This window comes from Anolis sagrei, chromosome 4 (assembly GCF_037176765.1).
Source record: "Anolis sagrei isolate rAnoSag1 chromosome 4, rAnoSag1.mat, whole genome shotgun sequence".
In the NCBI taxonomy this organism is placed as follows: domain Eukaryota; kingdom Metazoa; phylum Chordata; class Lepidosauria; order Squamata; family Dactyloidae; genus Anolis; species Anolis sagrei.
This window is the reverse complement of record NC_090024.1, coordinates 172,407,886-172,421,919: the sequence shown is the minus strand read 5'-3', so window position 1 is coordinate 172,421,919 and position 14,034 is coordinate 172,407,886. Positions and strand designations below refer to the sequence as shown.

At 41.5% G+C, this 14,034-nt stretch overlaps 2 protein-coding genes across 3 annotated transcripts in view; one reads left to right on the top strand and one right to left on the bottom strand.

The window, feature by feature from the left end:
* CYB5RL (cytochrome b5 reductase like) overlaps positions 1-2,643 on the bottom strand; it is a 19,955-nt gene extending 17,312 nt beyond the window's left edge. The window contains exon 1 of one of the 2 annotated variants that reach the window (XM_060773562.2): positions 2,501-2,643. The gene's annotated coding sequence lies outside the window, so the exon portion shown is untranslated. Of the gene's footprint in view, positions 1-1,783; positions 1,978-2,500 lie in introns of those variants that run through there. The other variant, XM_060773561.2, reaches the window with a different exon arrangement.
* MRPL37 (mitochondrial ribosomal protein L37) lies at positions 2,195-14,034 on the top strand. The gene is made up of 7 exons (XM_060773556.2): positions 2,195-2,722; positions 5,682-5,865; positions 8,658-8,773; positions 10,825-11,010; positions 11,137-11,288; positions 12,885-13,088; positions 13,836-14,034. The coding sequence occupies exons 1-7, from the start codon at positions 2,335-2,337 to the stop codon at positions 13,911-13,913; spliced, it is 1,308 nt and encodes a 435-aa protein (XP_060629539.2). The 5' UTR covers positions 2,195-2,334; the 3' UTR covers positions 13,914-14,034.

The following is a 14,034-nucleotide window of genomic DNA, read 5'->3' as shown; positions in this document are numbered from 1 at the left end:
TGAATCTGTGTTTTAGTCAAAGTAGTCAAGGTAGGAGACATTCGCTGAATTGGAGCATGCTTTTGCGTTTTGTGGTTGTTCTTTGTATCACAATTAAATGTAAGCAAATATTTGTATCTCAAACAATGATTCATTAAGTCTGCAATCACCTAATCTTAAGACAACTGAATGAAATATCAGAACATTTGGTCCATTTTGAAAACTATTTCGGTTTCTTTTCCCATTCATTACTTTGGAAATGGAAAAAGAAACAGTTGGAAAATCTGGGTCCTCACTCATAGAATCATAGTGTTGGAAGAGACCACATGGGCCATCGGGTCTAACAGCCTGCCAGCAGTAAAAACTCAAACAGATGGCCATCCAGGCTCTGTTTAAAACCCTCCACCACATTCCAACACAGAGAGCTCCACTGCTGAACAACTCTTACAATCAGGAAGTTCTTCCTAATGTTCAGGTGGAATCTCCTTTCCTGTCATTTGAACTCATTGCACAGAGCCCTAGTTTCCAGGACAGCAGAAAACAAGCCTGCTCCCTCTGCCTTGTGACACCCTTTCACATATTTATACATGGCTAGGTTTTTAAATGCTTGTATGTTATTGTTTATTTTTGTTTTGAGATTTATTTTACTGTTTTGTATTGATTATTTTGTTATTGCCTTCATTTTATTGATATACTGTGGGCTTGGCCTCATGTAAGCCGCACCGAGTCCCTTGGGGAGATGGTAGCGGGGTACAAATAAAGTTTTATTATTATTATTATTAATCATGTCTCCTCTCAACCTTCTCTTCTGCAGCTAAAACATACCCATGTTGTCCACTAAGGCCCCAAGATCCCTTTGAACAGACTATTGTTGAGTCGTGTTTTGTATCTATGCATTTCATTTTTTTTCTACCTAAGTGTAGTATCCAACAATTCTCTTTGTTGAAATTCATTTTGTCAGTTTTGGCCCAGCTCTCTAATATGTTAAGGTTATTTTGAATTTGGATCCTCTCCTCTGGAACATTAGCTACCCTTCTGAATGTGGCATCATCTGCAAACTTGATACGCATGCCCTCTAAACCTTCATTTATTCCAAGTCATTAATAAAGGCCCCTTCCACATAGCTGTACAAAATCCATATTAAACTGTATTATATGGCGGTGTGGACTCAACCCAGTTCAGTGCAGATATTGTGGATTATCTGCCTTGATATTTTGAGTTCTATGGCTGTGGCTGTGTTCTATGTTGACACACTTGTACAGGACTGCTGTAATGACTTTCAAGTCCCAGAAGTCATACACTCATATAATCCTTGAGATGGAAGAAACCTCGCTGGTCATGCAGTCCAACCCCTGCAAAGAAGCAGGAAAATCGCATTCAAAGAACCCCCAACAGATAGCCATCCAGCCTTTGTTTAAAGAAGGCTCCACCACACTCTGGGGCACAGAGTTCCACTGCTGAACAGCTGTCACAGGAAGTTCTTCTTGATGTTTTAAGAAGAAGCCTCCACCACACTCTGGGGCAGAGAGTTCCACTGCTGAACAGCTCTCACAGTCAGGAAGTTCTTCTTAATGTTCAGGTGGAATCTCCTTTCTTGTAGTTTGAAGCTATTGTTCCGCCTCTTAGTCTCTGAGGCAGCAGAAAACAAGCCTGCTCCCTCCTCCCTATGACTTCCCCTCACATATTTATACATGGCCCTCATCATGTCTCCTCTCAGCCTTCTCTTCTTCTGGCTAAACATGCCCAGCTACTTAAGCTGCTCTTCATAGGGCTTGTTCTCCAGACCCTTGATCATTTTAGTTACCCTTCTCTGGACACATTCCAGCGTGTCAACATCTCCCTTCAATTGCGGTGGCCAGAATTGGACGCAGCCCCAGCCAACTTGGCTGAAAGTGGGGAATTCTGGGAGGTGAAGTCCAAAACACCGGAGGCCACGGGATGCGCCCTGAGTGCCTTGTTGATTAACGCTAAGGCAGGCATGGGGAACCTTCGGCTCTCCAGGTGTGGTAGACTTCAACTCCCACAATTCCTTGAGGCCAAGGTAAGCCTTTGGGGTGAATGCCGAGCCTCAAGGAATTGTGGGAGTTGAAGTCCACCACACCTGGAGAGCCGAAGGTTCCTGACCCCTGCGCTAAGGGCTTGCTGAGGGTCGAGCCACGTCCCGCTTCCTACTGGACGAGAGCGCCGTCAATCACCCAGCAGCCCCGCCTCCCTACCCGGCATGCGTTGGGCGCGCAGACGAGCCAAAATGGCCGCCGCCGGCGCCGCTTTCCTCAGCGAGCGGTGAGGTTTGTCGCCGGTCGTGAAGCGCACAGCGAGGAGGAGGAGGCAGAGGCAGAGGCGGCTGAGGGAAGGATGCTGGCTTTGCGGTGGGCGCCCACACGGGCTTGGCGGGCTTTGCCTTGCGAGCAGCGGCGCAACAAGGGCCCCTACGGGCCGAAGCTTCACCGCGGCCCGCTGCCTCGCACCCCGATGACGGTGCGGGGCCCTCCGCCGGGCGCCCCTCTGCCGTGGTACTTACGGAAGCCGCCGCCGGTGCGCGAGCAGGTGCCCGAGATGGACGTGGTGACGTGCCAGGAGAAGCTGTACTTGGTGCCCTGGCTGGCCAAGCCCGCCTCGTTCCCCGAGTGGCAGCGCGGGTGGGACGACCCCCGGAAGCACCGCTCGCCGCCCGCCCGGGAGATGCCCGCCTACAAGGAGCGGCCCTGCTTCCTCTGCAACCCGCGCACACGCCTCCACGAAGGTACCCGCCCCGCACCGGAGACTCCCTCGTCTTCTGTCCGCCATGCGCCTCAGGCCTCTGGGGTTGCTGGAATCACCCACCACCCGGGCCTCAAATTGGGCCTAGGGTTTCCTTCGGAATCACCTGCACAGGGAAACCCTTTTCAGTTTGCATTAAATGGTCAGGGGAGGTGAGGCTCGCACTCTGTACTCTTGCCAGAGCAATGGCGAAGGGGTCGGAAGCAGACAGGCCAGAGTGTGGCAATAGTAAACCCAACAGGACGGAGAGGATTTGGCCCATATTGTAGTCCCGAGCCTTTCAGGACATCACTCATAGTGGCTTTCAAAGGGCTACGGGTGCGTCTCCACCAGACATCTCTCCAACTCCCAGAATTCCTGACTATTGAACAAGCTGGCTAGGGTTTCAGCACGTTAGAGGCCCAAACAGCTGGAGGGCTGTACTTTGAGGATGCCTGATCTCCACTGTAGAATGAACGCAGTTTGACACTACTTTAGCTTACATGGCTCAATGATATAGTAGGTAAAGATTTTCCCCTGACATTAAGTCCAGTCGTGTCCAACTCTAGGAGTTGGTGCACATCTCCATTTCTAAGCTGAAGCGCTGGCGTTGTCCATAGACACCTCCAAGGTCATGTGGCCAGCATGACTGCGAGGAGCACCTTTACCTTCCCATCGGAGCGGGATATAATAATAATATAGGGTTGTAGGTTTTTTAGGATATGTGACCATGTTCTAGAAGGATTCTCTCCTGATGTTTTGCCTGCATCTATGCCAGGCATCCTCAGAGGTTGTGAGGACCTCACAATCTCTGAGGGTGCCTGCCATAGATGGAGGCGAAACATCAGGAGAGAATGCTTCTGAACATGGCCATACAGCCTGAAAAACATACAGCAACCTCGTGATTCCAGCTATGAAAGCCTTCAACAATACATTATTTCCTGACGTTTCGCCTGCAACTATGGCAGGCATCCTCAGAGGTTGTGAGGACCTCAACCTCTGAGGATGCCTGCCATAGATGCAGGCAAAACATCTGGAGAGAATGCTTCTGAAACATGGCCATACAACCTGAAAAACTTTCATCAACCTAGGGATTCCGGCCATGAAACCTTCAACAACACATAATAATAATAATAATAATAATAATACATTTTTTTTCTACCCCACGACCAGCTACCCAAATACGAATAGATCTACACTTGTTATCCAAATGTTAGCTCCTAAAACCTTGTTGGTTTGGGTGACTCAGCAGCTGCAGTATTGGTTGTTAGAAAAATATTCCTGTTTGAGCACTATGCTTCATGTTGTGTCATGTTATAGCTGCAGCCCCTTAATATTAAATATGCCACTCTTTGTACAAGATCTTTAGCCTTCTCTGCCAAAAAGTGCTGGTATTTCGCCAAACTACAGTCCCCATGATTCTGTCACATTGAGCCATGGCAGATAAAGAGGTGTCAGGCTGCATTCTTTCTACAGTGTAGATCGGGCATTGGCAATCTTGGGCCCTCCAGGTGTTTTGGACTCCCAACTCCCACAATTCCTAACAACCTCAGGCCCCTTCCTTTTCCCCCTCAACAGCTTAAGTGAAAAGAAAAGGGCCTGTGGCCTGAGGCTTAAGCTGCTGAGGGAGAAAAGGAAAGGGCCTGAGGATGTTAGGAATTATGGGAGTTAAAGTCCAAAACATGTGGAGGGCCCAAGATTACCTGTGCCTGGTGTAGATGCACCCTTATTCTTTCAAGAGTTCATATACTTGCCTGTCAATATTAATAGGTATGCAGCAGGATCTGGTAGCACCTTTAGAGACCAAAAGAAATTGTAGCATGAACTTTCGTAGACTTAGGTTGGATCTGCACTGTAGAATTAATGCACCTTGACTCCATTTTTACTGCCCTGGCTCAGTGCAATGGAATCATGGGTTCTGTGGTTGTACAGGGTCTTTAGCTTTCTTTGTGCTGCGGCAAACTGCAAGTATTCTACAGTGCACATGCACCCTTAGTTTGCTTCCTCAGATTGGATAAAGAAATAGAATGGGCAGCCTGACAAACATATAAGCCAGTTCCACATATGGGTCCCTTGGTGCCAGATAGTAACCCAAGTCTATGAATTTAAAGTTGTGGTTCCCGACCTTTTTTTTTACCAGGGACCACTCTCCAACATTAGACCCAAAGGATTACGAATCGGTTTTTGGTCAACTTTAGATTCGGTTTGGTTATTTGGGGTGCTGATTCAGAAAATTATATTGAATAGATCACATCAGCTCTAGTTTTTAATGCAAAACATATGCCATCCAGTAGTCGCTATTTGCTCGCCCACAGAAAATCCTATTTAATAATCTAAAGCTGATGTGATAGTAGTAACCTTTCATGGGTAGTCAGCCTCTCCCCTCCCAACATCCCTGTTGCCTCAGCACTGTAAGAAGGTTTCACGAAACCAGTTGCTCTTGTTGCCGCATGGTTTCGAGGTAATGGTGTAGTAATGGAGAGGCCACGGACCATATTTTTGTTCTTGTGGACCATTGGTGGTCCGTGGACAACAGGTTGGGAACGACTGATTTAAAGGGAAGCAACTGAATACAGTTGGGCCTTTATCAAAATCCATGGATGGTCAAATCTCATATACAAAGGCATATTAAAATTATTTACCTTATATAAAATGGCAAAATCAAGGTTTGTTTTTTGGATGTATATGTATGTGTACACATTCATATATGGAATATTTTCAAACCTTGGGTGCAGAATCAATGTATTTGGAGAGCCAACTGTAGCATAATGCCCTTCTGTTGCAGAAACAGGTTATCCATTACCTTTCTTCAGTATTTTGTGTCTCAGAATGATTCAGTTCCCATTTCCCCAACTCAAGACTCCCCAAAGTTGGGTAGAAAAACCTAGTGGCCTCAATTTACAGATAATATGAATGGCAGTATAAAATGCAGCTCCCCCTAAAATTTGTTTCTTTGACATCAGGTGTGAAACAGGCATTATGGCTAACCAAGACAAAACTAGTAGAAGGCTTGCCTCCTCAGATACTTCACATAATGAATGACACAGCTCATGAATGGGAAAACCAAGATGAGAGAGTCCAAAATGCAATCTCTCATGCACTTTTTTGGATTAGCACCGAGGAACTTACACCAGCAGAAAACTCCTGGTAAGGTTTTGTTTTAAGTTTTCTTCTTAGGGTTTCGTAATTTCTGAGTTGCTTTCAAGATTGAAATTTTTAAAGGTGCAGTGAAAAAAATGAATAAGAGCCCTTCCACATCACCATATAACCCAGAATATCAAGGCAGAAAATCCCATACCTGCTTTGAACTGGGTTATCTGAGCCCACACTGCCATATATTCCAGTTCAAATCTGAAAATGTGGAATTTCATACAGCTGTGTGGAAGGGGCCTAAGATGAGGAAATATGTTAGATATTTCTTACCCTCTAATGTATTTGGCAGGAGAAGTAGTTATTTGCATTCAGGTTCACTGTTTTGTAAATTAAAATGTAATATAATACAAGAACAGAAACTACATAATGTTTACTTAGAGAAAATGAGTCAGTGTAAAATATAAGATGTGGTTATTGTAATTATGTTTACATATATCCAGCATTTTCCACTTGATTGGAACTTAAGGTGGCATTTCCAGGAAAAGGTGCAGCTTACTATTGTAACATTGCTTCCTCCCAAACACCATGCTTGGTGAATGAGGGAGAAAGTGATCACCTATCTGTGATCTATTTCTTGCCATTCTTGGTAAAGAGATGCAATAGACCAGGGGTCCTCAAACGTCTTAAACAGAGGGCCAGGTCACAGTCCCCCAAACTGTTGGAGGGCCGGATTATAATTTGAAAAAAGCATGAATGAATTCCTATGCAGACTGCACATATCTTATTTGTAGTGCAAAAAACACTTTAAAACAATACAATAATTAAAATGAAGAACAATTTTAACAAATAAGAACGTATTCGTATTTCAGTGGGAAGTGTGGGCCTGCTTTTGGCTGATGAGATAGGATGTTTGTTGTTGTGTGCTTTCAAGTCATTTAAGACTTAGGTTGACCCTAAGCGAGGGCTGGGTAAATGACCTTGGAGGGCTGTATTCGGCCCTCGGGCCTTAGTTTGAGGACCCCTGCAATAGACCTTCCACTTGTAAAGATAGTGGGGCTTGCTTCGTATCTGCACGAGTTTGTGCTTGTAGGAAAACAAAAGCATAGTTTATCTTCTTTTACACTCTGTAAAGCCTCTTGGAGACATTCCATATCGGGAAGTTCTTTCTAATAGGAAAATTTCTTTACCTAGTCTCCAGAGCAGCAGAAAACAAGCTTGCTTCATTCTCCATGTGACAGCCTTTCACATATTTGAACATGACAGTCATGTCACCTCTTAACCTTCTCTTCTCCAGCCTAACATATCTAGCTTCCTAGGCAACTCATCCTCATAAGGCATGATTTTTGGACTTTTTACCATTTTGGTCACTCTCCTCTGGACACGTTCCAGTTTGCCAATTTCCTTCTTGAATTATGGTGCCCTGATGTCAAGAAAAGGAGGAGGAGGGAGTAGCTCCTCAATTTCCCACCTAGCAGTAGGATTTAAGAGAGAGAAATACGCTGTTTTCTAACAGAAATCTTTCTTTAGCCTTGTTCTCAGGAAATTTATCTAGTATTTTTTTAAGCAATCTTAATTACTTCAAAATTAATTTTGCTGTTTGAAAAAATATTTATTATTGAATCGATTGTGATCAGTTAGTATTGTCAGAAATGCTCTCTCTATACCTGGTAGTCATCACATTGCCTATCTGTTTGATTAACAGAATCAGAATATATTAAACAAAAATATGTAGTTTATATTTGTCATAACATTCAGGCTGCCTTTGTATGAATTTTTAGCATGATGTTGCTTTATGTATTTATATATTATATTTGTCGATGGAAGCAACAATGGTTTAATAATGAATCCTGGCATTATCTAACAAGTTAATAATGTCCAGAAAAATGTTGATACACCACAGTTTTTGGTTTTTACCAATAAATCTTATGATTTTTTTTGGTTAACTGACTAAATGTGGAATAGATGGAAATTCCACCAGATAGATGCATAATTGGTTGGATAATTATTTTCAAAGAGGTGTTTCTAGTGACTGTGCTTCAGATTGGAAGGAGAAAACTGGGCTGAAATTAACATTAATAAAAGACAAATGTAAAATTCTGTATTTAGGTCACAAGTATAGGATGGGAGATACTTGGCACTGTTGTGGCACACACGAAAAAGACTCTATCCTGTCAGGATAGAGAAGAGCGGGGTACAAATATGGTAAATAAATTGTTGTTAATCATAAGTTGAATGTGAGCTAGCAGTGTAGTACAGCAGCGAAGGCGGCAAATACTCTCTTTGCCTGCCTTAATAGAAGCATAGCGTTTAAGTTGAGGAAAGTAACAGTTCCCCTTTATTCTGTACTAGTTAAGCCTCATCTGGAGTACTGTTTTCCGTTCTAAGTGTCTAATTTTTAATAAGGATATAGAAAAAAATGGAGTGGGTCCAGAGAAGGGCACTGAAGATAAGTATAGAGAATAAAACATGAGGCTGAAGGAGCTGGGCATGTTCAACTTGACGAAGAGACACTCTTTAAAATACCTCAAGGTTTGTCACAAAGGAGGGAAGGTGCTGGCTTGTCCTCTGCAGTTTCAGAGGGTAGAACTGAGTCTAATGGTTTTAAGTTGCAGGAGGATAGACTTTGGTTGAACATTGGAAAGGACTTCTTGACAGAAAGAACATTTCTGCAATATAATGAATTACTTAGAGTCGTAGTGAGATCTCCTTCTCTGAATATCAAAAAAGTCTGGACAGTTATTGCTGGGGATGCTCTGGCTGCAGATCCTGCATTGGGAAAGGGGTTCAACCTCATATCCCATAGCGTACCTTCTAATCTGTGATCTAACTAACCTCTTCTTCTGAAGCTCTGTGCTTCTGGAAGACTTACTTCACTTGTGCAGGATGATGACTGCCAAATATCCCTCGCTGACTAAAAGAATGGTAGCTCAAGAACACAAAGTAGCAGCTGCATGGCAACGAGGTTAGTGAAAGCTTTCAAAGCCTCTTGATCACTGCAGAACAGGAGCAAGTATGCTCAAGGGCTGCACTCTATTATTTTGTTTCCTCCTGATCTCCACAGGACTTCTGTTAATTCACTGCGACAATGGGTTTGGGTGACCAAAAGAGACAGCTTGTCATCCCGGGGTCATTTTTTGTTCTGGGAGGATGCTATTTTGTGGCAAGATAGGAGTATTTTAGTTAGTTAATGACTAAATAATAATAAATTGTTATCTGCCTTGTATGATGCAAACTAGTTATTTTAAACTCCTCATGGGTCACATCAATTTGCAGTTTGAACAATTCTCACCTTTGCTGAGGAATTATCTTTCTAGGATGCAAAGGGATCTTGCAGCATATTTGAGACCAACTAAGAGAAAAAAGTTGGTAGTATACGCTTTCATAGACTAAATCTGTTCATCCAATGTTGTATACAATGAAGTAAAACCAGCTTTTTCCCTTTAGTTTCGAAGGTGCTGCTAGATGCCTTTGAACAGTGATTCGAACTAACATGGCTATCTCTTTGAATTCTATCTTTCCAGAAGGCATTGTTAACTATTATAGCTCCACAAAAAATGGAATAAGAAACTACAACTCTTCAATTTGGCATCTATATTAACTTACAAGGTCTTCTGTGCCACGGGTGTTTTAGTAATTTTTAACTGCTGAAAATAAGTAAAAAGATGAATTCATCACACAGAATAAGCTTACAGAATGTGGCTGCTATATTAAAAGTATTGGTGTGCCTATCATGCCATTGGGCAGGACTCATCTTTATTGAGAAGTGGAATTCATTAAGCAATATATACATGTTGGCTATTAACACTTCTATATGTAGTATGGGAAATGCTTCTCAATGATTCATGTTCTTGAAGTATAGTGGGTCTTTGGTATCTGCTGGGGTTTGGTTCCATGTGGATACCAACATTAATTGATGCTGAAGTCCCATAATATACAGTAACATATCAACATGATATCCCTTATATAAAATAGAAAAATCCAAGTCTGCTTTTTGATATATTTTTGGGATGGGTGTTTTTTTTAATTTGTGTATGGTTGAATCTACGGTTAAGGCCAGCATATATGGGAGCATGTATATATTGAGATGGTAAAATGTTACTCAAAATAACTATAGGTTTTGAACAGTTCTGTTTTATTTTGGCCGTGATCCAATGACAGGGAAGGCAGTGAATTGAAGCTTACATTCAGAGTGTTGGTTCATCCTGGCTCTCAGCAGAGCTGTAAGAGGATTGGAACCAACCATACAGAAGTATTTATTTACCCCCTTTTCTTCCCTATTATCCCCAAAAGTATCCCAGTTGCTTCTACTGACTCAAATTGCAGAAGTTTGGGGTCATTTTAAATATTTTTAACTAATTACTATTTAAAATATATGCCTGAGCATCTGCCAGCCGCAGATTTGAACTTTTAACTTAGTTAGTGAAGGATTCGCACATAACCAGTCTTTGAGTAAGGTACATATAACTTGTGCTGCAGCCATTCCATATATACTCACTGTTTCAGGGTAGTACTGCAGCAGGGGATACCAGATGATAACAGTGTTCCATAGTTATTTGTTGTAGCTTAGTTCCCCTTTTCTCATCCAGGGCATCCAGTTCTTGAGTAATGAGTGGAGCTTTGGCTTACTCTTACAGTCTTAGACAAGGTTGTTGTTCAGTCACTTCCTTAGCCCTATGAATATGTATGAATATAGCCATATGAGTATTGTATGAGAGAAACAGTGAATTTTCCTTTTGCTTTTTAGGGAGGGGGGGGGGGAGGAAGGGAAGGAGTCTGTATGTGAAGATGCTAGCTTTTCCTATTCAGCTAGACAAGGAGATTGTTCTTGCAGGCTGCAAAAATTGAGAGCATTATTTGAAGATCTCTTTTCATGGATTTAACCATATATATCATATACATAGAACTTGATAATGCATTATCTATTCATTTGCACGTCAGTCCATTCCATTCCATAAAATGTCTCTGGGTGGCTTACAATATACTTATGTACTTATCCAATATTTTCCTTTACAGAATCCATTCTTCTTCAGGTTCGTGGTAGCTATGGAAAGATCTTGAATGCAACGAGTCCTCTACAACCTATAGCTTCCAAAGATGAAATATTAGCCACTGAAAACCACACTTTAGAAACCTTCTATCCTATTGCACCTACAATTGACCTCCAAGAAACCAATGTATATGAGATCAAGAATGACACAGGTAAATTCCGTGGAAACAACTGAACTGAAACATACTATGTATTTTGGATTAGCACATTTGTTCCGAGTAACATTCCGCCACATGCCATGGAAGAGTAATGGAACTATAATCTGGTTTACATCTTAGGTTTTCGAGAAGGATATCCATATCCTCATCCCCATACTGTATTCTTTGCTCCACGTTCCACTAAAGTTAAAATAAAACCAGAACATCTCCGGGCCCAAATGATGATGTTTGCTTTTGGAAATGCCTTGGCCAAGGCTAAAGGACTATATGGGGTAAGTGTATGGATATTTATAGAAAAATAACTATCCTACAAATAGGGATTGTTGGGCATTTGCTTTCCTTTACCATTCTTTTAGCATGGCTAAGATATTTTGATCTTGGAAGCATGTTTACTGCTGTGTCAAGAAAAACATTTGTCAGTTGTGTTCTTAAAGCCTCCAGGGTGGGTATGATTGGCCATGTAACGCCTGTTTCACCCCCATGCAGTTCTCTTTGCATCTTATGTTCAATCTTTGTTCTGTGTAATTGAATATGTATTTTGTAGAAACATATTTCAATATGTATATTTTATATAATGCTTTTAGATGATTATGTGTTTTTAGTGGTGTTGTAACCTTCCAGGAGGAGAGGCAGAGAAGAAATAATAATAACAATAACAACAACAACAACAACAACAACAATAATAATGGTAGAGTTGACAAAGCCTTTTAAAAGAACTGAAAGTTACTTCTGTTTTTGTAGACCCGATTATTTGAGAACGAAAACAGGCCTCAGGTTGACCAAGATGGCCTTTAAAAATACAATTGGTCATTTTTGCTACTTTTATCCCTGATATCAGGACTTGCTTCCACATGTTAATGCCATTCTAGCAGGCATTCCAACAATGTAAAGAAAAGTGAATTACTTCTCAAGTTTTTTGTGGAAATGTTTTGTGCTTTTGGGTTGGGGAGGGGTGGAATATTCTGGAAAAGTATTAGTGTGATGTAGGACATGTTGAACCTGTTGTTCAAGGCACTTGTTATTGATTAGAAGGACTGGAGTGCTGTAGAAGAGCAGGGTCCTACTGTTATATGATTCTGCCTTGCTCTAGAGGTGTATTTGAGAGAAGCCATGAGTGAATCCTAAATCAGTCATGGGCCTTTTGAATTTGAGAAATGCTGACATTGGCTTTCTGTGTAACAATAAAATAATATGCTTATAGTATCCAAAGAGTTGATTTTAGAATTGATTAAATTTTATTTGGAGATGGCAGGAGCTGATACAGAACTTTATACTGGGGTTTAATTTGGGCAAGTCAGACTGCAGCTGTCAAAGTGAAGAGCTGAAATTTGAATTTGGGCTGAATGTAAATCTCCCATGCTGTCCTATAACTTGAACCATTCCCAAGAAAACTTCTTGCATTAAAGTACTTAAGTCTTGTTTTATATATTTTGTCTTCTATATTTTATATATCTCTACAATCTGTGGTGAACCATTTTCTGTAATGCCACCCCTCTCCCCACTCCTTAATTGTGCACAGGCCGTCAGACCAAAATGGTAGCTCATCCAATTGCAATATATTAGAATCACAGAATCCTAGAATTGGGAAGAGACCACACAGGTCATGTAGGAAAAGCACAAGCAAAGGACCCCTGACAGATCGCCATCCAGCCTCTGTTTACAAGCCTCCAAAGAAGGAGCCTCCGCTACACTCAAGGCAGTGGGTTCCACTGAAGTAGGCACTTGCTACTGAAGTACTCACTATTGAAGTGGGACACAGATCAGAAGTCAGGTCTTAATAGGTCTTTCCTGTGTTCTGTCTTGCTCTGTCTAGACTGAGACTATAACAAGCATGTCATGCAGCCTTTTTTCCATTCTGCCCTTTATAGGATGAGCCACGAATCTTGGATGAACCTATTGTTGTGCAGAGTGTTGGTACCGATGGGCAGTGTTTTCAGTTCTTGGTATTCCAGTTGAATACAACAGATCTAGACTCTAGCAGTGGTGTTAAAAACCTGGCCTGGATTGACTCAGATCAGCTTCTGTATGAGGATGCCAGGAGTTGTCCAGAAATCAAGAGAAAAGTGGTTGTGGTATGTTGACTGCATTACCGGCACATATTACCATTTTGAATCACAGAAGCATTTACTTGGTATTGAAGGCATGTTACCACCTTATCAAACGTTTACTGATGGTAAACAGTAAATGGTAAAAGTAACACACATGTTAACTTACTTTCAAATGACACATTACAGAAAAAATAGGAACACTTTCAAAATTACTGATTCTAAATTCTGGTGAGGCTAATATAGGGAAGCATTAATTTAGGGTGTGAAAGTTCTTAGACTAGAATACAAAGATTTTGACAGGTATTTTGATTCAAACCTTTAATAGTTCTGGAGGATTGATATGATTAATAAAAATCTACTGCTACCAGAACTGACTACAGTATATATTGGAAGAAGTGCTTGAAATTGTGGTGCCTTATAGAATATTCTATCTAAAATATTACCCATGGCAGCTTCTCTGTTACCAAAATCTTGTAGCTGGTAGGTCCTCAAAGCACAGCACCAAGGTGTTTCATCATTTAACTTGTATCTCATTTATATCCTCTTCCTCCAAAGCTCCCTCTAGCCAAAATCCAAATGCTAGTCTTTATTAGATTGGACCCAACTAATCAGTTGTTAATAGTAAATCCCATGTAAGCAATTGGCTTGCTCTACTTGGAATTAACAATTGGGCCTAAGCTACATTTTCCTGAAGTTGTAGGAACCAAACTGTACTAGGAGAATATGTTGTTGTGTTTACATGCATTGAAAATCCAGATGTTCTCTTTACAGACGCCTGCTGGAATACATGGCTATCAACCGGACACATTCAAGAAGTTCCTGGCCTTCTACTTACATGGCATTGTGTGAACAGACTGCTGAAGGGGCTGAATTTAACATGCCTTTGCCACATTTCCTCCTGTAATATAATACCGAAGGGTTAGCAGCTATTTAATACTTTAAAATAAAGTTTATTTTAAAACACGCCTAA

Bases quoted from the DNA above. Each gene is read 5' to 3' on its own strand.
- MRPL37 (XM_060773556.2), top strand. From the start codon at position 2,335: ATGCTGGCTTTGCGGTGGGCGCCCACACGGGCTTGGCGGGCTTTGCCT. The intron at 8,774-10,824 runs GTTAGTGAAAGC...TTTCCTTTACAG, and splicing joins AGCAGCTGCATGGCAACGAG to AATCCATTCTTCTTCAGGTT. The intron at 13,089-13,835 runs GTATGTTGACTG...TTCTCTTTACAG, and splicing joins TCAAGAGAAAAGTGGTTGTG to ACGCCTGCTGGAATACATGG.